The following is a 25,541-nucleotide window of genomic DNA, read 5'->3' as shown; positions in this document are numbered from 1 at the left end:
TAGGTTTTGGGGTACATGTGAAGAACATGCAAGATAGTTGCATAGGTACACACATGGCTGTGTGATTTACTGCCTTCCTCCCCTTCACCCACATCTGGCATTTCTCCCCATGCTATCTCTCCCCAGCTCCCCACCCCCGCTGTCCCTCCCCTATTCCCCCCAGTAGACCTCAGTGTGTAGTGCTCCCCTTCCTGTGTCCATGTGTTCTCATTGCTCAACACCCGCCTATGAGTGAGAACATGCGGTATTTGATTTTCAAATGATGAGTTCGTGTCCTTTGTAGGGACATGGATGAACCTGGAGAATATCATTCTCAGCAAACTGACACAATCTACTGATTGTCTGTTCAAGTTTTCTATTCCTTCTTGATTAGCTTTGGGAGGCTGTATAATTCTAGAAATTTATCCATTTTTTTCTAGTTTATACAAATATAATTTTTGGCATTTAATTGTTCATGGAAATTCCTATGATCCTTTTCATTTCTTAGACATCTGTTGCAATGTCTCCTTCATTTCTCAATTTGCTTGAGTCTTCTCTTATTTTCTTTTAGTCTAGCTAAGGGATTGTTCATTTATTTTTTTCACAGAAATAACTTTTAGTTTTGTTAATTTTTCTATTGTTTTTCAATTCTCTGTTTGATTTATTTCTGCCCTAATCTTTATTATTTTATTTTATTTTATTTCTTTTTTTTATTGTATTTTAGGTTTTGGGTTGCATATGCAGAACACGCAAGATAGTTGCATAGGTAATTTTTCACTCTTTAATAGTAGCCATTCTAACTGCTATTTGAGGGCATCTCATTGTGGTTTTGATTTGCATTTCTTGAATGATGAGTGATGTTGAGAATTTTTTTTCACATGATTGTTGACTGCATGTTTATCTTCTTTTGGGGACATGTCTGTTCATATCCTTTGCTCAGTTTTTAGTGATTTTTTTTCTTGCTGTTCAAGTTCCTTATAGATGCTGGATATTAGACCTTTGTCAGATGCAAAGTTGGCAAAAATTTTCCCCCATTCTGTAGATTATCTGTTATACTCTGTTGATGGTTTATTTTGCTACGCAGAGCTCTTTAATTTAAATCCGATTTGTCAATTTTTGCCTTCGTTTAAATCATTTTTGACATCTTCGTTATGAAATGCCTATGCCCATGCCTATGGCTTGAATGGTATTGCCTTGATTTTCTTCCAAGTTTTTTCTAGTTTGGGTTTTTACATTTAAGTCTTTAAGCCATATTGAGTTAATTTTTGTATATGATGTAAGGAAGGGGTCTAGTTTTAATCTTCTGCTAATGGCTGGCCAGTTCTCCCAGCACAATTTACTGAATAGGGAATCCTTTCCCATTGCTTGTTTTTGTCAGGTTTCTTGAAGATCAGATAGTTGTAGCCATGCAGGCTTATTTCTGGCATCTCTCTTCTGTTCCACCAGTCTCTGTGTTTGTTTCTGTCCCAGTACCATGCTGTTTTGCTTACTATAGCCCTGAAGTGTGGTTTGACATCAGGTAGCATCATGCCTCCAGCTTTGTTCTTTTTGCTTAGGATTATCTTGGCTATTCGGGCTCCTTTTTGGTTCCATATGAATTTTAAAATAGTTTTTCTAGTTTTGTGAATAATGTTTCTCAAAAATTGTTGTAACAATTAAATAATTCAAGTAAGCCATTTCTTACAAACTTAGCTTAATTAATGTTAAGTGCCATCATTGAATCTATACATTGTTTTGTGTAGTATGACCATTTTAACAATATTGATTTTTCCTACACTTGAGCATGGAATGTTTTTCCATTTGTTTGTATCATCTCTGATTTATTTGAGCAGTGTTTTGCAGTTCTCCTTGTAGAGGTCTTTTACCTTCCATCTTAGCTGTATTCCTAGGTATTTTATTCTTTTGTGGCACTTATGAATGGGAGTTCAATCCTGATTTGCCTCTTGGCTTGACAGTTATTGGTGTACAGAATGCTAGCAATTATTGCACATCACACATGATTTTGTATCCTGAGACTGTGTTGAAGTTGTTTATTAGCTTAAGAAGCTTCTGGGCTGAGACTATAGGTTTTCTAGATATAGGATCATGTCATCTGCAAACAGGAATAGTTTACTTCCTCTTTTCCTATTTGGATGTCCTTTATTTCTTCCTCTTGCCTAATTTCCCTGGCCAGGACATTCAGTACTATGTTGAGTACAAGTGGAAAGAAGGGCATTCTTGTCTTGTGCTGGTTTTCAAGGGGAATGCTTCCAGCTTTTGCCCATTCAGTATGATATTGGCTGTGAGTTTGTCATATATGGCTCTTACTGTTTTGAGGTATGCTCCTTTAGTACCTAGTTTTGTTAATTTTATTCTTTTCTGTATCTATTGAGATAGCCATGTTGAATTTTATTCTTTTCTGTATCTATTGAGATAGCCATGTGGCTTTATCTTTAGTTCTGTTTATGTGATAAATTACATTTATTGATTGTATATGTTGAATCAACCTTCCATCTCGGGATAAAGCCTACTTGATAATGGTGGACACGCTTTTTGATGTGCTGCTGGATTTTGTTTGCCAGTATTTTATTGAGGATTATTGCATTGATGTTCATAAGGATACTGGCCTGAAGTTTTCTTTCTTTATTGTATCTCTGCCAGGTTTTGGTATCAGGACAATGCAGGCTTATAGAATGAATTAGGGAGGAGTCCCTCCTAAATTTTTTAAGATAGTTTCAGTAGAATTGGTACCAGCTCATCTTTATACATCTGGTAGAATTTAGCTGTGAATACGTCTGGTCCTAAGGTTTTCTTGCTTGGAAGACTGCCTACAACTGCCTCAGTTTTAGAGCTGCTTATTACTAGTCTGTTCAGGTATTCAATTTCTTCCTGGTTCAGTCTTGGGAGGGTATATGTGTCCAAGAATTTATCCATTTCTTCTAGATTTTCTTAATTTTGTTTTCTTAATTTCATATTCATTTTTACTGTATAGAAATACACTTGATTTCTTATATTAATACTGTATCATGCAACTTTGTGGAACTTGATTATTACTTCTAATATACTTTTTGTGGATTCCTTAGGATTTTCTATATATGACATCATGTCATTTCAAATAAAGATAGCTTTACTTTCTTTCCACCATGGATTAATTTGGTTTCATTTTCTTATCTAGTTAACCTGGCTGGAACCTCAGGTACAATATGGAATAGACATGGTAAGAACAGACATCTTTGTCTTTCACCTGATCTTAGGTAGAAAGCTCTGAGTCTTTCACCATTAACTATCATGTTAGTTTTGTGGGGGTTGTTCATGCCCTTTATCAGAGTGAGAAGGTTCTTTGTACTCCCAATTTGAATGCTTCTTTCATAAAAGAATGTTGTATATTTTTTGATGATCTCCATTTTAGCTGAACTTTATAGATTATTAAAATCACAGGTGTCATTTCTGCTCTTAAAAATGAATGAATATATTCAATTTATTTGTAATGATCAAGATTAAAAGAGTTGTTTGGTAGTTGATTGCATGAAGAGACAAGGAGTTATTCATCGTATTGTGCTATTTAGAAAATGCTCTGTGTGTGTGTGTGTGTGTGTGTGTGTGTGTGTCTGTATTTAAATCAGCTAAAATTCAAAAAAGACTTTTCATTTCACAAGGAATGGCTTATTTATTGAGACTTGTTAATGTCTTTTTAGCATCATCTTTTTCTTAACTGATTATGTGAACTAGGAAAAATTAACCTGGGAACTAAAAATAGAACTACCATCATTTTGTTATTTTGTTGAAAGGGAAACAGCCTCCTCACCATGTGTGGCAGTCAAAACAATACCAAATGCAAAAAATGCAAAAAAAAAGAGTAAAAGTTAATCATCCTTGGTTACAAAACAAAGCAATACATTTTCTTTCTTTTTCTGAATAAAATTAACATAGGTCTTTAGGATGTTAATACTCAGACCTATGTTAATTAATGCTTAAATGAGACTCAAACTGTAACATTTACCTACATAAGCTTGGCTTCTCCACTCCAAATTTTCAAGCTCCTGTTTAACATGGTCTCCCCAATTCCTGTATTTTCAGGAGGATTGGAAAAGTGATCAAAGCACAGTAATCACATCTAGCATTCCTCTAACCAATTCATTTGCAAGTGTTCAGCCATACAGACATCAAGTGTTCCTCTTCATGTGTTCAGGACTGGATACAACAGGAGAACTCAGAGTCTTTGCCCTCAATGTGTTCACATTTGACTGCAAATCATTTCTAGTGAATATGATATCTATCAGAGACATATTGGGAAAATTGCTAAGAAGTCTCAGAGGAAAGAGCCCAAGGCATTTGGAGGATTGAACCTGAAAGTGTTGGAGCAAGCTCATTTGAGGCATAGAGAACAGAGCTGCAGGCACATTGTCTACCTGGGACACAGGTCCAGATAAGAATGTGACAGGAGATGATGCTGGAGAAACACACAGTAGATAGATTAGAAAGCATCTTATGTCAAAAGGGGAGATACTTATGGGTTTTATCATATTTACAGTGCTCAGACATCACTCCAGTGAGATATGGAAAAAATATATTGAACTAGGAGATTTTCGAGTTAGGAAGTCTTGCTAAGGAACAACTGCAAAGGTCTGAACCAACAATGAAGAGGGGTTGAGCTACGTCAATATCAGCAAGTTCCTAAAGTCTGCCTTCATGCCTCTTCCACATTGCGTGTGTCCATTGACTTCTCCAAACTCAAAAGATTTGAGTTAGTTCTTAAGACTTCTTGACTGAAAAATAATTAGGGAAATCCACAAACATTGAAGTACAAGGATGTTCATTGCAATTTTGTTTATAATGGTAAAAAATTGAAAAACACTTAGTGTCCAATAAGGAATTGGTTAAGTAACTATCACACATGTCAATAATGAAATACTATCAAATGTTTGAAAACAGTGTTTAAACTTGAGAACATGAAAAGACAATCATGATATAGTTTTTTAAAAAAGTAAATCATATGCAATGGTTCTATACTGATTTATATTTTTAAAAGCAAATCATGAAAGAATATATTGAATAAAAATCTAGATTTTTGTCATACATATAAGGACTTGAAGGACAAACAAACAAAATATTCTTAGCAGTTACTCTAAATATTGATATTATGAAATTTGTAAAATTTCTATTTTTAGTTTTTGTCTAGTTAACAAGCACTATTTTTGGATCAGGCAAATACTGTTAATTTTAAAGACATTAGGTGTAAATGTTAAGGACTTGAAGTATGAAAAATAGTTCCAACATAGATGACCATTGATTTTGCATGCATAGCACTGCTGCTAATTCTTAATCACTAACCAATTTTCTCAACCTTACTTCCCTCAAATGTTTATTGGCATATACTCATGTAGCTCCCACATAGCCATATAAATACAGAGTGAAGGAAAATCACCATATTATTTTTAATTATTATAATAATTCACATGTTTATTGTGTCCCAGATATTAGGCTGGAAATATTCATATATTCTTGCTTCTTTATCTTTTATGATGTGAGTCAACTTTGTCAGTTTTATTATTATTCCCATTTGCAGATTACTCAGTTTAAGGTCCAAGTTGGTTAAGTGAAGTACAAAACAATGATTAAACTCATTTTCCGAGGTCAAGTAATGTAACAAGTTCAATATATGTGGGGTTTTTTTAATGATTATTTTGATTTTTTAAAATTGTAAAATAAGGATGTAGTAAATTTTGCCATGTCCTATATACATATAAAAGATCAGACATCATTTTATGAATTCAAAACTTTTATAGATTCAATCAAAAGGCATAACAGCATTCTACCTAGTGAAGTAGGTCCTTGCAGGTAGGAAAATGAATTGTTTCCCACACTAAAAATATTCTCTATGTTAAAAGATTTTCTTTTTACTTTAGGGTGAAATTCATTTATCATCTTCCTGGGTTCATGCCTGGCATCTTTTATATTTATTATTATTTCTTCCCTTCAGGATTTCCTTTGGGGAATTTTATTATGGATGGTCACAATACCTATTCTTTCATTTCAGCTTCTTGAAATTGGTAACACTGTATTTATGTCACAATTCAGCTTTCCTAGAGTTCCGTGTTTATTTCTGTTTTATCCTGGCATCTTTCAAGTGTTCCAGAAAGATGGTTGGTACTATACATAATTTATTGGAAGATAAAAAGATGGGAACAGCATACTATTATTAAATGCTATTAACCTTGGAACTTAAAAGTCACAGAATTAGGACTTACAAAGAACTGTAGATGCCACTCAAAGCAAAGGAATTCCATCTCTTCATTTAACTGCTTGTGTCTCCTTCATTATTCAAACGAGCAAAAACTTTTTGTTTTTTTTTTCTTTTTAAGTAGAGTTATTCTAGAAAACTAAATATGTGGATAATTAGAATGTGCGAAAGGAAATAAGAAAATTAAGTTGGTGGTGAAAGGGTTTAAAGTCACTTTTCATGATCAAGCCAAGATTGTCAGATTCGTGGCCAGGGTAACACACAAGGATGAATAGTTGGACTAAAGGATGCAGGACCACATTTTCAGATCTGAAGAGAACATCAGCATTAAAGTTCTTGCTTCTCACCAAATAAGATTTGATGTTTACGCTAATGAAGACAGAGCTAGATAAATTATGTATACTTTTACAAAACCAAAGAAAAAGCTCTCCGAGGTCAAATCTGTTTGCTTTCATTCTGTACTAAATTCTTCTTATAATCTTTAAAATCCATATTTTTCCGTTCTCATTTCAAGTACTTCAAGATAAGCAGCTGCCACCATTTCCCACTGAAACTTAATTTCATCATCCAATAGTTTCAGAACTACATCTTCCGGGACTACAAGAAAAAATGATCATTTGTTTCATTTTGTTCTCTAAATTCCATTTCCGTTCTCTATTGGGTGCTAAATGAGGTATACTGCTTGAAGTCTCACTGTTCTCAGTGGCCGAAATACTGCCAAAAAAAAAAAAAAAAAGGAGCATGACCAAAAATTAGAGCTCATAGACATGATACTCGAAATTCTTAATCTTTTCTGCCTAAATCCAGATTCTAAAATCTAACAGTATGTTCCTCAACTACCGGGAAAATAAATGCCTGGCTTCTGAGTTTTTCCAACACTCAGTTGTAATGTTGCTATATTTTTAGCTATGTTTTCTTCCCACCTCTAAGTCATTAGACACTGATGTCATTAGAATTGAACAACTTTTACCCAGAGTTGTTTATATTCTCTTGCTGAAATGGACGTGTTGCCCTGGCCCATAATATTTATACATATTTTCCTTTTTACTTAATTATAATTAACATGCTGTTTATTGCATTCCTTTTACCTTTCGCTAAGAATTTGCTTTTTCCTTCAATTGTTTGCATCGGTATCTTTTGAATTTCCTCCCTCTTATTTATTTTTTGGCATAAATAATAATTGGTGCTACAACAGGAGCTTGATAAAGCTTTTTATTATGTTCCCGTTTGTCCAACGGCAATCATGTGACATTAAAAAGGCTCAGCAGTTTGCACACAGTTCCAAGACAAAATAAAAGTAAAGCTTTCAGGAGAGTTTGTGTTCTTACTTTCTATGTTCCTTTTTTATTAAAGGCATAGTTCTCCTTTTATTTATTTCAATTCTTTCTCTAAATTCTGTAGATTTTTTTTTTTGTATGTCTTAATTAGAATTTTCCCTTAACTTTATATGTTTATCTTGTTTTGAAATGTCTTTATGATTCTGTCTTCACTTCTTACCATTTTAGCCTATGGATGCTGTGGAAAAAATCCATATTATCTAAGTTCAAAAAATGCAATTTTCTCCTCCAGGTCATTATTCAGTGAAAACTAATTAAAAGCCTAACATTCCCATTTTTAAAAACACATTCCTTCTCTAGATTGTTCAGTACATTGTTCAGTAAATTACCAAATAGAAATGCTGATAACCTATTTTTAGGGTAAAAAACCTAGGTGATTCTTCCTTTACCATATTCCAAAATAAATTATAAGTAGATTAATAGATTAGCCCTAAAAAAAGTGATCTTTCAGAAGGAGAATTCTTGTGTATTAAAGCAATGCAAGAAACTACAATGGAAAAGATTATTACATTAAATTGAACATAAATTTTTTAAATCTTCTGTGTTTTAAGGTAACCAATTGTATATTTGCAACAGATACATCTGAAAAATAATTAATATTACTTATATGTGTCATAACATGTAACAATAAATGCGTTAATGTCACAATATAAAAATTAGGAAAGAGCATGAATAAAAGATAAGAACCTGTAAACAATAGTCATATGAAAATGTATTTATCCTCATCTCTAACCAAAGAAATAAAAATTAAAACAATAAGCCACTGTCATTACTGTCTATAAAATAGCAAAAATTGAGTCGGTTTAAATGCTAGTCTAAGTGAATTTAAATTTCTTTTTTAAAACTTCAAAATTTTACAGATTTTCTACAATGATCATGCATTACTTTTATAATGAAAAAATAACACTGTAATGTATACAAGACATGACTAAAAAATCTCCAAATATTTTAACATTTTAAGTTGATTCTACTGATTTTACTTCCTATTTCCACTATATTTCAATTAGCCTAAAAATTGTTTGTTCCTTGAAAATAAGAATTTACAAAAGCAGAAATTTTTCCAAGTTAATGACATCCTACTACAGTATTTCACAGCTTCAATAGAAGAGTCTTGCCATGATAAGGGCTGTTTTGTGGAAAATGCTCTCGGTAAAAGTAACAGCCTGTGCAAGTTTAACTCCATAACTGAACTTGGAGACATTGTCTGAAGTGCTGAAGTGAAGTGCTCTGAAATTGTTTAGAATTCAGGGGAAATGGATTTGCTATAATAAAAGGAAACTCGAAGATGAATAGGTTACCAAGAAGGGTGTATTTTTCCTTTACTGTAGAAATTGCCTTAGTGTAGACATCAAATGTGTAGATTTTATCCATTGATTTCAAAACATTAATTTCAGTAAAAATCATTTTTGCACTTTGGTTATGACCTCCTAAAATAGATTCCTTAGAGAATCAAAAGGTAGTAGTCAAGTAGGACTTGGTTAATTATTACCCTCAGATTTGATAATAGCCAAATATCACTTTTTATTAACAGTTTACTTGCATTATCTGATCAACCCTTGTCATAACTCTTAGAAATAGGTATATTTAATCATTCATCTTACAAAGGAGGAGAAAATTGAGATGCAATGAGGCTAAACAGTCTGACCAAAGGTCCACCACAAGGACATGGAAAGGCAAATTTTGAGCTCAGACATATATGACTGTAAAGATCAAATTTGTACCCTGAAACTTTGATCTGCCCCCACATTACACTTCAGTAATCTTAACCTTCTCTCCACAGCTGACTCCCAATCCCATAGAGTCTCACATAATCTGCCCACCATACCCTTGCACTTGGGTAGGAAAGTAGAAAGAGCTTGTGCTTTGTATTCTAACCTGAATCAAATCTTCACTTCACTGTTGTTTTCTTAAATTTCTTATTTCTTCACCTGTAAAGTGGGGCAAAATAATACCTCAGAATGCTGCTATAAATAGCAAAACATCATGTGAAAGTGCTTAGAGCAGTGTTTGACAAATAATAGATATCTAATAAATATTAGTTTTCTTTCTTTCTTCCCATGCAAGACAAAAGTCATCCTTCCTTACCAAGTCAATCGGCATGAAAATGCTTCCATGACTCTCTGCTTACCACAGAATCCTTAGAAAATTAACTCATTAAATCAAATAGACCTTATACCTGGATCTCAAAGGCTTCTAATCTCCCAGGTTGAGGCAGTGTATGCTGTGGGAAGTCAAAACAGAAGTCTATATATCCTGATGATGTTCTGGATCCTCTTTTTTCTGGCTCTTTTTTTTTTTTCAACATGGGGTCTCATTCTATCACCCAAGCTGCAGTACAACAGTGGTGCAATCTTACCTCACTGTAGTCTTGAACTCCTGGGCTCAAGCAACCTTCCCACTTCATCTTCCCAAATAGCTGGGACTACAAGCATGCACCACAACACCTACATTTTATTTTTTGTAGAGACAGGGTCTTGCTATGTTGCCCCAGCCAGTCTCAAACTCCAGGCCTCAAGTGATCCTCCTGCCTCAGTCTCCCAAAGTACTGGGATCACAGGTGTGAGCCACCATACCTGGGCTTTTTCAGGCTTTTTGTAGTCTTATACTGTCTATGACTGTAGCTTCTCTCTTATCTCTGTTACATAATCCTGCCCCCCAATTCCAAAATACATTTTTATACACGAGAACTCTAGCTCAGACTGCTTCTATGCTGTTTCTCAAAGTTGTATCAATTTATTCTCCTACTCTTTTTTTCCTACCAGGTTCTTTAACTCTCTACCAAAAACTTACCTATTGAAACTTGCTTTCAAAGCTCAACTTAAATGACTTATACCCTATGAGTCTGCTCTGACCACTCTAGATGGAAGAGACCTCACCATCTATAGCACGGGCATCACTCCATTGACAGAGTGTAGACACTTTTGTCCCTTGAGGCTGAAAATTGACCAAATGGCATAGTGATTTTTAAACAGCATACGATTAGCAATCCCTTAAGCAGCCTCTCCACCTTCATACTAAAATATCTATAAAGCCTGCAAAAGCTGAATTCTTACAAATACCCTAAATATTAAGACCAATAGGCACACTATTATCAGAATCAGGAAGAATTGTCCATCAACTTGAAGTCTAGAAGTGAATTAAAAAACTTTAAAAACAACTTTCCCACTAAAAATAGATTAAAATTCTTGGTCCTTGAGTAGAACCATTCTTTGCTCTTCTTCAACTATTTGCCTCCTACTCAGAAGCACAGGAGCCCTGCTCACCACCACCAAAAACCAAAAAAGAAAAAGTGGAGTGGGAAAAAATATCCTTCTATTAGGCAGGCAATATTTTATGAGCATCTAGAGTAAATGCTGTTCCCTAATCCCTAACCCAGTGATCCAAAAGAGTTAAAAATAATAGGATGAGAAAAGGTTTTCAGGAACATGCCCCCCTAAAATATGTAGGCATATCAATATTCATTTTTTAAAGCCAGATGTTAGGGCAAATATCAAATTAACAGGAAAGAAAGTAATATTGATCAAATTTACAGTGAGGGTATCACTACAAATCCCTTCAAATAACACAGTGGCTACAATGTACAAGGTAAAAACAGAATGAAAAATAACAAATATGGTTATTGTGGAAGACTCACATACATATCTTAGGTTTTGACAAATCTAGTAGAGAAAAAGGAAACAAATAATAGATTGGAATACAGTAATATCATCAATAAAATATAATAGTACAGTAAATAAGGTTTTATATATATATATGTGCAGATAGACACTTACAAACATATACACATATTCAAACTAGTTGCCAGCAAAATATCTGTGAAATATTTAGAAAATGTTGTTACAGTGTTTATCGCAAAAAAAAAAAAAATCAACAAGTTCAACCATTAAAAGGCCAGCCATTCTCTAATTTCCATGAGCCATAACTGGAAATTATAAGGAAAATAAATGTCCAAACACACAGATGTCCATCAAATTAAAGTAGAAATTAAATTCCCAATTACAAACCATTTAGAAATTAACAAAAGTGACATTACATATCAAATTATAGAATGCAATCTGAGGCACATTCATTGGAGGACAAAACCTGATCAATTTTCCTTAATGGACTTTGTTGTTGTTGTTGTTGTATATTCTAATAATTTTCCACTGTTTGAAATTAAGCTCAGGCCACTATAATATTTCTTAATGTTGCATTCCAGAGTAAGTATTAAAATACCAGAGGGAATAATTTGCTGGGCATAGTGTCTACTGTTACCATCTTTATTCTCATTTATTTTGGCCTGTTGTTCCCTGGTCTCCACATTCTTGACACCATATTTGATCTGACACACAAAATGTAACAGTTCTTGTGAACACTGTCTCTGACTTCAATCCTCAGTCTCTCACAGCTGTTTTATAGTTACCCCTGGGTTCCACACAACTAATATTACTTATAAAAGGCATTCCTACTTTCTACTCGGGATTCAGGGTCTGTATAAGTTGTAAGAGCATCACCTTGCCCCCCAACTGGAGAAGGGGAATTACGAGAGGAAGGTAAATTGTAACTGATTTTAAGGGACTGTGATTTCTATGGTCTTTTATACATTTACCACAAAATTAAATGAATTTCCATGTCAATTCATATATGCGTGAATATATACACACACAAATAGAGGATACGGAAGCCATCTTCTTTTTGTATTTTTATCTATTATTTCATTTATTTATTTAAGAGACATAGTCTCCCTCTGCTGCCCAGGCTGGAATGTAGTGGTACCATCACGGCTCACAGCAGCCTCAGCCTCCCAGGCTCAAGTGATTCTCTCACCTCAGCCTCCCTAGTGGCTGAGACTACAAGTGTGGGTCACCACATCCAGCTACTTTTGTATGTTTTGTCTCTAGGGAGTTTCGCCATGTTGCCCAGGCTGGTCTTGAACTCCTGAGCTCTGGCAATCCACCCGCCTTTGCCTCCCAAAGTGCTGGGATTACAGGCATGAACCATCACACCTGGCCCCAGAAGCCAACGTCTAGGAATTCACTCAGAATATATAGCTTTTCCTAATTTTTTTTTTACTTTTCCTAAATTTTTCACTTAATATTATTAGCCAACCTATGATTTCTGTAATAAGTATATGTACTAATAAATTACAGCATTTTTTTCTCAATTTAGAGTTCTTTCCAGCAACAAAATTGTTATTTTCCTATAAAGGAACTATGAGTAGTTGCTATGCCTAACCATGGTGCAAGAAGAGAAAATACAGTTGGTGGTTATTTCTGTAAAAGTTCTCATGAATTGTGTGCAGGTACAGAAAGAAAAGCAATAAAAGGAATTATGTGGTGTTTAAACATAACATTCTTCTCCAATGTAGACGAGGGTCCAACGTATCTCTTACATTGGACATGAGTAGCTTGGGGAACATCGAACCCTTTGTGGCTATACCAACCCCACGGGAGAAGGTAGCAATGGAGTACCTGCAGTCAGCCAGCCGAATTCTCACAAGGTCACAGCTGAGGGACGTCATGGCAAGTTCACATTTACTTCAAAGTGAATTCATGGTGAGCATTCTACTTACTATTCACTCTTCAGTAGGTATTTTAATACACAGGGTGCTAGAGACATATGGAAATGACACTGTTCTATCCTTAAGCAGCCTGCAATAAACAAATGGCAAAGTGAAATGGTTTTAGATTCACTCTCAGTCTCATCCACTATTGACAAGTATTCAAACTGGAATGTTAGAGCTAAATTAAGGCAGAATCTGCAGGAATTAGCCAGGCAAATAAGTGGTATAAGGGAGCTGGGCAGAGAACGGGCATTCCAGGACAAAAAATAGTCTTGCTGTCACTGTCTGGGGAATTTAACTTTTCGGTTTAACCCCCACATTGAAATCAAGGTGGGAAGTGGCAAAAGTTGAGCCTCAGAAGTAGAAAAGAAACCCAAGCCTTAATACATACTTAGGAACTTGAACTTTATCTGTGTTTTAGAAAGATCATTCTATTTGCAGTGAAGTAGGCACTGAAAGGGAGCAGTTGAGAGGCTCTAGCATTAATCCTGTGGAACTGCGGTGGTGGCCTAAACTAATACAGTAGAAGAGAAAATGGAGAGAATCTGTAGGAATCTACAAGAAGTGGGATTAATTGAATGAGGCAGCCAAAAGTAATGGAAAAGTCAGGGACTGTTTTTGGCTTGGCCGACAGAGTGCATATGGTGCCCTTTAACAAAATAAGGAACACAGGCGGAAGACCAAGTGTGGGCTGAAAAGAATAGTGAATTCCGTTTCAGACATACCAGTGTTGCTGGTGAAGCTTAAAGCATGGTAACACATATCTACTCAGAGAACATGAAGTCAGATTAAACCTTCTTAGGTTGAATTGCTGCCCAAGGGAAATAATTCACTTTATAAATCACCTTGCATCTTAAATCAGTTGCACATCTTAAGCCATATTGGTTGAGTACAATAAATTGATTTTTCTAGGGTCAGTTCATCCTAATGGTGAAAGATTCAACAATGGGTTGGATCTACTATTAGCCCCATGAACTGTTGTCAAGTGTCCAAAGTAAAATACAAACATGGAGTTTTAAAACTCGGACTTTGTGGTGTATCATATTTTACATGTGAGGAAAATGAGACCTGTAAGAATGAAAGAACAAGTCAGTGGCCACACAGCTAGCCAAAGGCACACCTAGTGCTTTTTTTTCTAGAACTGCAGACAGCTCTTTGCTTATGAAATAAGCCCTTATCATAACCCACTTCCCTGAAAGGAAATTGAAGGCCAAGAAGGAGTACCCAGGAGAAAGAGAATGCTGGAAGGTGACACATTGTCAGTGTGTGTCAGAAACAGGAGATGAGAAGGAAGAAGGGGAGAAATACAGATATTACCTTGTGGCTTTGCCCAAAGACACTGACATGCTTCAAATGACCAAACATGAACATGTGTTTTCCACTGAATAGTCAACAGTTTTGCTTAGTTTATAACTTGAAACTAAGAAGTTAAAACATTTAGTTGGAGCAGAGAATAGGGACAAATATCATGGATAGCTAACATAATTCAAGCATGGAAAAATATTTTAAAAGTAAGCTGGGGCCAGGTGTGGTGGCTCGTGCCTGTAATCCCAGCTACTCAGAAAGCTGAGATGGGAGGATCACTTGAGCCCAGGAGTTGGAGGTTATAGTAAGCTATGATTGTGCCACTGCACACTGCCCTGGGTGACAGAGTGAGATCCCATCCCTAAAAATAAGTTAATAAGCAAAAAGCTGTTTCTCTCTGTAGACAAAGTCTCAAATTCATGGTGTAGTACAGCTTTTCTCAAATTTTCAGATTGGCTGAAAACTAGAATAATTTGAATTAATTTAAAGACAATTTCTTCTATTTCAGTATTAGACTGTTAAATTTTCCACTGGAGAAAGTTTAAGTAGTAAAAATATTATTTTATGTGATCAAAGATTTAATATTTATCAGTCATTAAATAAGATAGGCCGGGTGCGGTGGCTCAAGCCTGTAATCCCAGCACTTTGGGAGGCTGAGGCAGGTGGATCGCGAGGTCAAGAGATCGAGACCATCCTGGTCAACATGGTGTCACCCTGTCTCAACTAAAAATACAAAAAATTAGCTGGGCATGGTGGTGTACGCCTGTAGTCCCAGCTGCTCGGGAGGCTGAGGCATGAGAATTGCTTGAACCCAGGAGGCGGAGGTTGCGGTGAGCCAAGATCACGCCATTGCACTCCAGCCTGGGTAACAAGAGTGAAACTCCATCTCAAAAAATAAATAAATAAATAAATAAGATAAAAGTTTTGTTTCACATTAATCTTATCAAACTTAGAGAAAATACTGTTTTGTATAATCAAATCCTTAAACAAATATTTGTTTGGACCCTTTTATAAACTTCGGCTTGTTGCTTTCTTTGTCCTGGTTAGGTGCTGATGCTCACCTTTTTAGATTTAATGTGCTTACATACAGCCACTCTATTCCTATTGTTCCCTGTCCAGCCACTTGAGGCACATAGTGTATACTCTGACAGAATAAGAATATTAATCTTAAGTGGGAGAGACAGTGTTTAAATGCCCTTCACTAAAAACATTCCATTTACAACTATAAATAGAACAGTTCAATTAAAAAAAATTATGTCATCATCACCTGAGTTAACAAAAAAGCCCTTTATGTTTACCATTTGGGCAAAGAGGTATTAATAATCCTAAAAGAGTCACTATTAGTGTGAAAAGATAGTCTATTATAGTAAAATTTTGGTATTGAACTTACATAAAGAATAGAATATATTTGAATACATTGTTTTTTCAAAATTTCACTTTGTAGCATCTGTCTAATCATTCTAGCAACTATGTCACAACAGGATTCTTAAAATCTAACCAGTGTTTTATGTCTCCTTACTGGCTGCATATTAAGCAATGTTTTCTAACACACAGAACTGTTTCTTAGAAGTCAGCCTGTCCGGATGCAGCTGATATGTTTAGGAAAGGAAGGGTGTTGGTCCACCAGAGGTGGTAGGTCTGTTGTTTTTAAGTGGCTTTGAAGTCCATTAGAACTCTGGATCAGATGGCCCCCTGTGAAGATTTTCTTTGTGGCAGTATCAGATACACTAATTTGATACCATTTATTTTTGCAGGAAATACCAATGAACTTTGTGGATCCCAAAGAAATTGATATTCCACGTCATGGAACTAAAAATCGCTATAAGACCATTTTGCCAAGTAAGCTTCTTGATTTAATAATTTGCGTTGAATGGGGGAAAGAGGAGGGATAGCATTAAGAGAAATATCTAATGTAGATGGTGGATTGATGGGAGCAGCAAACCACCATGGCACATGTATACCTATGTAACAAACCTGCACATTCTGCACATGTATCCAAGAAGTTAAAGTATAAATACTAATAATAATTTGCATTGTAAAGCACAAGTCTTCCTATTCACCCTTACCTCAGCATTTCCAATTCTTACAACACCCACATTCACACCAAATTTGGAATTACAAACACATGTCAAGATGAATAATCATTAATGTTTCTGAGCTTAATGATTTTACTTTTTTACTCTTATTATAATGTCCAGGTCACAATTCCAATAGACACATATTTTAAAATTTTGTTGTGCCACATGTTACGGCTACCTGATTTTAGTCAAGGGGTCAAACAATTCATTGGGAAAAGGGAGTCTTTTCAACAAATGGAACAGAAACAACTGGATATCCACATGCAAAAAAATGAAGTTGGAGACTCAGCCTCACTCCATGTACAAACATTGACTCAAAACTGAGTTGCTATGTGGACCTGGACTCTCTAATTCTAGGAAAATATTACCCAAAAGAAATGAAACATGTTCACACAAAAATGTTACAAAAATATTTATAACAGCATTATTCATAATAGTCAAAGAGTGGCAACCATCAGCTGAGAAATGGATAGATAAAATATGGTATAGTTACACGATAGACTCAATAAGAAGGAACGAGGTACTGATGAACCTTGAATGCACTTTGAAAACATGCTAAGTGAAAGAAGCCAGACACAAAAGACCTCATATTTTATAGTCCATTTATATGAAATGTCCAGATAGGCAAGTCTATAGAGACAGAAAATATCTTAGTGGTTGCTTAGCGTTAGAGGATATGGGGAATGACTGTTGAAGGACCTGTTATTTATTTTGGGGTTAATTGAAATGTTATAAAATTGATTTACAGTGATTGTTGCACAACTCTGAAAGTTTAAAAAGAAGTTGTGATGGCACACAAAATGGGAGGATTCTATGGAACGTGAATTATTTCTCAATAAAACTATTACCAAAAAAAGTCACTGTGCATAATAACAATGACTTAGAGTCCTTGTTAGTCCTCTGCCCAACCCCGGGGATTTTGTTTAAGTAGATGTGCTGTTGAGCCCAGACAACTGCTTTTAGCAAACACCTAGGTGATTCTGATGCAGATGAAACCAGGATCCACTTTGAGAATGACTACTATATGTGAAACTAAATTGAGCTCCATGAAATTATTAATGTCAAGCAATAACCTGAATGCCAGTGACCAGTAAGAAATAAGAAACAGTCTATAAGATCAAGGAAATCACAGACTAGGAAGGAGAGTCATATAAATGGTAATTATCCTCAGTGCATAGGCCAGAATACAGATCCTGCCCAAGCAGTATAGGAGTTCGGAGAGGACTGAGTAATTAATTCTAGAGAAATTAGACAAAAAAAAATTGGAGAGGAAGTAATACTTCCTATGACTAAACAAACAGATGTAGTTGGAGTTTTGGCAAAATCCATAAACATCTCACGACAAAGCTCAGGAAAGATGGAGCCACAAAGACTTTTTAAGTCTTGACATTGAAGTAGTAATCTTGATAATTTAGTTCATTAATTCACTCATAAGACATCAAATTCTTTATATTCATAGTAATGGTGCTATAATAAAAGTAATTAAAAAATTACTGTTAATATTGTCTTTGGCCTTCCACTTCTGGTGAAGTGGAAATACATTGTTAAACTATAACATACTTTTAACTGGTCTATATAGTTAAATCTATTTACCTAAGGCAGAGTCACTGTTGAAAGTTATTTTATGACTACACTTAGCCTAAGGGGATAAAAGTGCTAAGTGTTAGTAGTGTCTGTCTGTCTCTCTCACTCTCTCTCTCTCTCTCTCTCTCTTAAAATTTTCATCTAAAATATACCAAACATAAGTAATAAGGGAATATACATCCATTACAATTATATATATCCAAACCATCATCTAATTTTAGAAGGATTTATAAATTATTAGGATTATTTCAAAGTTCAGCCTTCTCCATTTCCTGCCCAATGGTATCTGACAACTGCTTCATAGTCCTAGGTCAGCTTTTTCGTTCACAGAACTGGGTGGACCACTGGATGCAGGACACCTGTGCTGACAGCTGATGTTGCAAATGATGGATTTTCTGTTGAAAATGTCTGCAGCCTGAATGCCCCACCCACCATCCCCTGTTGCACAAAATATAATTTAGGATATATAACTTAGAAAAGTTATGCTGTTGGGTGGAAGTATCCAGAAAGCCTGGAACGAATACACAAAGATGTTCTTTATGATTTTAGACTGTAATATGAGATAGACTCAAAATATTACATAAAATGATTATTAAATGATCAAGTTTTTAAACATGATTGTTTTTATAGTTTTAACCTCTACTAAACTCTTCTTAGTTCTAAAAGTTTGATGGCTTGTATATAATAGCAACATTATACAATTCTGAGAATCCCTTGCAATAGATATATGGATAGCCAAGAGTCAATCATTAATAAATTAATTTATAATTACAAATTAAATTATAGCCATTTCTCTAAGGACAATGTTATCTTGGCTCAGATTAAAATGCTAAAGTCAAGTTTACATCAAAATATTTTGCATGTAAATATGAGTAATAAAATATGTCTACATACTAAATAACAAAAGAAGTAGGAAAAAATCATACATCAATAGGAAGTTATTAGCACACAACAAAATATACTGTAATAACAAGTTTAAATTTCTCATTTTTATTCTAGATTTGGGGGTACATGTGCAGGTTTGTTACAAAGGTATATTGCATGATGCTGCTGTTTGGTTTCTTCTGATCCCTCAACACCTAGACAGTGAACATGGTACCCAAGGAGGAGATTCTCAGCCCTTCTCCCTTTCCATTTTTTTGGAGTCCCCAGTGTCTATAGTTTTCAACTTTATGTGTATCCAGGGTTTAACTCTCACTTATAAGTGAGAACATGCAATATTAGTTTTTCTGTTCCTGTGTTAATTTGCCTAAAAGCATGACCTCTAGCTGCATCCATGTTGCTGCAGAGGACATGACCATGTTCTTTTTTATGACTACATAGTGTTCCATGGTGTATATGTACCACATTTGCTTTATCCATCCACTGTTGATGGACATCTAGGTTGTTTCCATGTCTTTGTTATTGTGAATAGTGCTTCACCATAATAATGAATTTTATGCATATTTCTTTCATGCAGTCATGCATATAAGATAATATGGGTACAATTAAAGAATGCTATTTACTCAGGCCATCATTTTATATTTAAAATTTTAATGTCTAATAATGTTTTCTACTTAAATTATGTTTCCTTTTTTATTATATGAAGTGCCTAGCACAGAGTAGATATGCAAGTAAGTGAACCACTCATTAAAGCAACAAGTTATATAGCTAAAGCAAGATACTGGAATTAGATTTGATTTTCTCTCTCTACAAAAACATTTACAATTCTTGGCAGGATATTTAATCTCCCTGTGCCATCCTTTATTCCCAAAAATAGTGGTAACAATACTCTCCTACAAGGCTATTGAGAAAATTAAATTATAGTATGCGTAAAATGCCTATCAAAGTTCCAGCTAATAGGAAGCCCTCAGCCAGTGTTAGTTTCTATTTCCCTCCCTACCTAATTGAAGGTGAATCCATTACTAATCTCAGAACCAATTCCAGGAAATAGGGGTACCATCTATGTGTAGAGAAGTTTACAGTTCTAAAAGCGAAGTACTCAAGAGCCCCATTTTCATTCTTTTTTCCTTTTTTTTTTCTTTTTCTTTTTTTTGCTTTGTCATCTAGACTGGAGTACAATAGAGAGTAGTGGTGTGATCATGGCTCATTGCAGTCTCAATCTCCTGGGATAAAGTGATCCTCCCAGCCTCCCAAGTAGCTGGGACTACAGACGCACACAACCACACCCAGCTAATTTTCTGTTATTTTTGGTAGAGGTTAAGTCTCACTCTACATTGCTTGGGCTGGTCTCGAAGTCCTGAGCTCAAGTGATCCTCCCACCTTAGCCTCCTAAAGTGCTGGGATTACAGGCATGAGCCACCATTCCCTCTCCAACTTTCTCTCAAAATTTTCATGTGGTTTTTAAAAGGCAAGTATCCATATAGTCACCATCCTGTGTTGCCAAGATCAACTCTTAAATTCGTCAAAGATGAATATGAATATATCTTGAATTCATCTAAGAAAACCATCTCATTCCTCTCACCCACACTTTTGCCCATCACTAGCAGTGACACAGTTTTCTCTCATCTAATTGCTTTTTCCCTTGACTTCAAACCTCAAATTGTATTTCTTCTGGAAAGGAAATGTTAAGCAAAGAAAAGGTTTTTTATAAAATTGGATGTGATGCTAATCAAAATAACAGGATCTGGGTACCATTTTGTCTGTAAAATAGAAGACCTGATATTGATGAAGGTATTTTAGGGAGACCAGGATGGGGAAATGTCATGTATTCCATATGCCGTGTGTGTGTGTGTTTTCAGTAATGATGAAAACAACATAAAAGAACATACGTATATATGTTTAGTAATGAAAAAAGGAAGAAGAGAGGAAGAAAAGGAAGGAAGGGAGCAAAAAAGGAATAAAGAAGGAGAAGGAAAGGAGAAAAGGAATAACCAGAAGAGAGGAAGGAAAAATGATCAGTGTTCAATTAATATTTGTATTTTTTTATTCTGACCAGATAAATTATAAGTGATAAGCTAAATATTTAACATCTCAGAACTACCTGTTCAGAAAAAATTATTGTAGTGATTTTGACAAATATGTAGACTTAGAATGAGTAACAAGTAAAATTATAAGTGTAGCAATGAAAATGATGATGATATATTTTTTTATTTTTGGCTTTTTTTTTTTTAGTCCAAGCTATATATTATAAATGTTTTTCTTGGAAACCTACGTTTCCCCACACTCAGTTATACGTTGTATTCTTGCATTTAAAAGGAAGTATTTGGAGCCACACACAGTGCCTCATGTCCTGGAGTTTGAGACCAATCTGGGCAATGTAGTAAGACTCCATCTCCACAAAAAACATATTTTTTTTAATTACTAGTCTGGGAAACATGGCAAAACCTCATCCCTACCAAAAAATACAAAATGTAGCCAAGCGTGGTGGTGCAGATGTGTAGTCCCAGCTACTTAGGAGGCTGAGGCAGGAGGATCACTTGAGCCCTGGAGGTTGAGGTCACAGTGAGTTGTGATGGCATCTGTGAGTAGCTACTGCACTTCAGCCTAGACGACAAAGTGAGACTCCTCTCTCTGAAATTTTAATAAAAAAAGGATTTGGAAACCTCTAAATACTTGGAAAATACTATAAATTACTAATTTCCAACATCATTTAGCGTGACAGGGAAACTGTTTCTAAGCAGTTTTTAGATTTCCCAGTAAATCATATACATCATAGGCATTATAAAATCCGAAGGAAGTAGGCCTCTTTTCAAGCCTGAATAATGTAGGATGTTTATGAAAACTTCTAACAATCAGTAGATACTGAAAGGCACGAAAGATTTCTTGTCCTCTTTGCTAAGTAAATTAAAGAAACTAGAAAGTCAAAAACAGAGCTTTAACTCTGTCTACTAGAAATTAATTCTGACATTAAACCGTCTATGAACCACATACCAAATAGAAATCACAAATGGTAAAAAAGTTAATTAAATACAATCTTTGCCCTCTAGGGCTCACCACACTCCATTGAGGGCAGGCAGAAATTTTAGCACTTAAAATACAAGATGATAAATACTAAAATAAAACTCAGGGTTGGGCGTGGTGGCTCACACCTGTAATCCCAGCACTTTGGGAGGCCTAAGCGGGTGGATCACAAGGTCAGGAGTTCAAGATCAGCCTAACAAATATGGTGAAACCCCATCGCTACTAAAAATACAAAAATTAGCCAGGCATGGCGGCATGTGTCTGTAGTCCCAATTACTCGAGAGGCTGAGGCAGGAGAATCACTTGAACCTGGGAGGCACAGAGATTGCAGTGAGCCAAGATAGCGCCACTGCACTCCAGTCAGCCTGGGTGACAGAGCGAGACCCTGTATCAAAAAAAAAAAAAAAACTCAGGGCACCCAAGCAAAGAAGGGAATGCCTAATTCTGCCTGAGAAGGTCAGAGAGAACTTCAGAAAGACAATATTTTCAAAATTGAGCCCTAAGAGATGAGGAAGACTTTACTATGCAGAGAAGGCAAAGGAAACAATATGTGCAAAAGTATAAAATCTACAAGAACACAGAATATTTGGGAGATTGCCCTACATCCATGAGGCTAGATTATATAATACATGTGGGAAGCAGCTGTTGGTCAGGCCTTGGTGATGATCGTCACAATCTGCTGTATCTTGCTAGGTACCTCTCTTGGCATTCATCTTCTAGGCCTGCACTGTCAAGTGGAGTAACCAGAACCCACTTATGGCTATGTCCATTTACACTTAAATGAATTAAATAAAATTAATACTTTAGTTCCTCAGTTTTCACTAGTGACATTTCAAGTGCTCAATAGCTGGTGGCTACATTTTTGGGCAGCACAGATGGATAGTATTTTCATCGCCAAAGAAAGTTCTATTGAACAGGGCTGCTCTAAGCTGAATTATCAAAAAATATATAAATATAATACTTAAGTATATAAATACAGTAAATATAATAAAAATGAGTCCACTGGACAAACAGGATTATATACAATACCTTCTTGGAAATTCGCAGGGTCCATTAGTATGCTAAAGACCCTGAGAAGCCCTGCAGTAAAAAGAATATGGTTGAGATTTGTTTAATCCAATGTTTCCCATATTTATTTGGTTACTAACCTCTGTTTGTAAAAGACGACTTAACTTATAAGTCGTATAATATAATTCTATATCTTGTAGAAATAATGATTTACAGATAATAAATATTTTGGGAAATACTGCAATGGGCAATTGGGAACTATGGATGACATTTAGACAATGGAATCATGTGATCAGATTTTGTTTTACAAGGAGCATCTTGGCAGCTATGAGGAGGTTGATTGGAAAAAAACAAGATTGAAGGCAGGGATACCAGGAGATGCTTGAGTCCTCGTCCAAGAAAACAGCCATGCAAACAGAGAGGCAGGACAGACCCCAGGATATTTTAGGAGACGGAACAGACAGAATATGCTAATTTCCAAATGCACAGAAACTGCACGGACTGTAGCTCTGTGTCAGCACACCTGACCTAAACAATAGCGGAAAGCTATCAGGAACACATGAAGGGCATGAGGAGTTTCACAAACCTGTGGTCCATTCAGAAGGAAATAAATAGAAAAAGCTAGACTATAAATGAGGAGACTGGTCTGGTCTGAAGTAGGTATTTGAGAGCCCTCAGGATGTGCGTAATAAAGTCACAGGAATGAGTGAGTCACTCAACAAGGGAGTATCGAGTGAGGATGAAAGAGAATTGAACCCTAGAATTAGCAACATGAAAAGGGGCAGATTAAATGAGTGGGAGATTGGAAAGAGGCCATTGCAGAGGTAGCAGGAAAACCAGAACGTTGTGTCCCAGAATCTAAGGTAGGAGAAAACTCAAAAAAAGAACATACAGTCAACAGTTTTTGAATGCTTCAGAGAGGACATGAACAAAAATACTGCAATGGGATAGCTGGGCTTAGCAACAGAAGGGTCAGTGGTGACTTTAGCAAGGGCAGCCTCTGAACAGATTAGAGTGTACATGAGGAGGATTGAGTTATAGATGAGCATGGAGAAAGTGTGGGTATAATCAACTCTTTCAGAAGTTTGCCTGTCCAGAAAGAAAAGCAATAGAACAATTGCTATAGAAGGATACATAGAACTGAACTTTTTTAAAAAATAGGAGGGATCTTTAAATCAGTGCAGTAGACATTCTCTGAAGGTCTGCTGTGTGAGATACTAGGTCTTAGAGAAATGGTGAAAAATCCCCATTCCTATGTTCAAAAAGCTCAGAGTGTACCAGGTCAAAGAAATCATAAAGAGATGAATTAGTTATAATAATATGTACAAATGTTGGTAAAATAATTTTTATATTTTCCTTAACACTTTAGTCCACAAAGAGTCTTTCAACTCTTGATGGAAAGTGATTTTAGAATTTAAGACAATGTTGCTAGCACTAAACAAATCTAACCAATATCAGATATTTTTGCTGTCAGTGAACAAACTGCTACATAGGCTAACTAAAGACAGCTTCTTCCAAATAGTGAAAAACACTTCTGTCCAGGTCAGCTGTTTGTTATAGGTCAGGAGAAAGGAAATCAGTGCAATAAGCAATTTAGGGCTATCCAGGTTGACCTAATCACTGTGTGTGTTCTAACGGCAATGTTATGGGACATGAGGGCTTAGTTTTAGACTACGATGATGATTACTTTTTGTTATGTTGCTAAAATGTTGTTTTTTATAGAACATGATAATTATTGGACACACAAATTCCAACTCTAAAAACCCTAAATTTGACTTCTGAATATATGCAAACCCTAGGTGTTCAGAATGTACCTGCTCTATTAATGCCTCCCTAGGCAGAACTGATTTTATAATAATACTATTTTTGTCTTTTTTATAGTAGCCATTCTAACAGATATGAAGTGATATTGTGGTTTTAATTTGCATTTCTCTGATAATTCAAGATGTGGAACATTTTTTCATAGATCTATTGGCCATTTTTATGCCTTGTTTTCAGAAACATCTATTCAAATCTTTGTCCATTTTTTATAGAACTATGTGTTGTTATCTAGTAGTTTGAGTTCCTGATACATTTTGGATATTATTCCCTTCTTATGTATGACTTGCAAATATTTTCTCCCAATCTGTGGATTTGCTGTGCAGAAGCTTTTTAGTCTGATGCAATCCCATGTGTCTATTTTTGCTCTGATTGTGCTTTCAGGGTCAGATCCAAGAAATTTTTACCCATATCAGTGTTGTGGAGTTTTGCCCTGGAAGCACTCTAAAAAATGAATACAACATTACAAATACAAAATAAGATACAAGGTTTTTATTGAAAATGGCTCATGCAAGTGAGGGTCAGTCTGCCCCTGACCAACAACTGTGGGAAATGTAGAAGTACATCTATTAAGGCTCTAGGAGATTTAGGGGAAAATGACATGCTTTTGAAAGTTTGGTGCTAGCTTCTGTCTCCATAGTGTCTACATTTTGAAAGCTCCGAAGGACAAGACTGAGATTGGAATTGTTTCCAGGATGCTCTGAAGAGTGTAGTTTGTTTTAGTACCAGTAACCCCAACATATCTCTTCAGGAGGAATTTTGATAAG

At 35.5% G+C, this 25,541-nt stretch overlaps 1 protein-coding gene across 3 annotated transcripts in view; it reads left to right on the top strand.

Annotated features, from left to right (window-relative positions):
- The window catches only part of PTPRR (protein tyrosine phosphatase receptor type R), a 286,532-nt gene that overhangs the window by 211,913 nt on the left and 49,078 nt on the right, over window positions 1-25,541 (top strand). For all 3 annotated transcript variants that reach the window (XM_078336875.1, XM_002752758.6, XM_009004212.5), the window contains 2 exons: window positions 12,884-13,070; window positions 16,138-16,222. In XM_078336875.1, the coding sequence (XP_078193001.1) occupies window positions 12,884-13,070; window positions 16,138-16,222 (272 nt within the window). The remainder of the gene's footprint in view (window positions 1-12,883; window positions 13,071-16,137; window positions 16,223-25,541) is intronic.

Source organism: Callithrix jacchus, chromosome 9, assembly GCF_049354715.1.
Source record: "Callithrix jacchus isolate 240 chromosome 9, calJac240_pri, whole genome shotgun sequence".
Taxonomy (NCBI): domain Eukaryota; kingdom Metazoa; phylum Chordata; class Mammalia; order Primates; family Cebidae; genus Callithrix; species Callithrix jacchus.
This window is presented reverse-complemented; position numbering and strand designations above follow the sequence as displayed.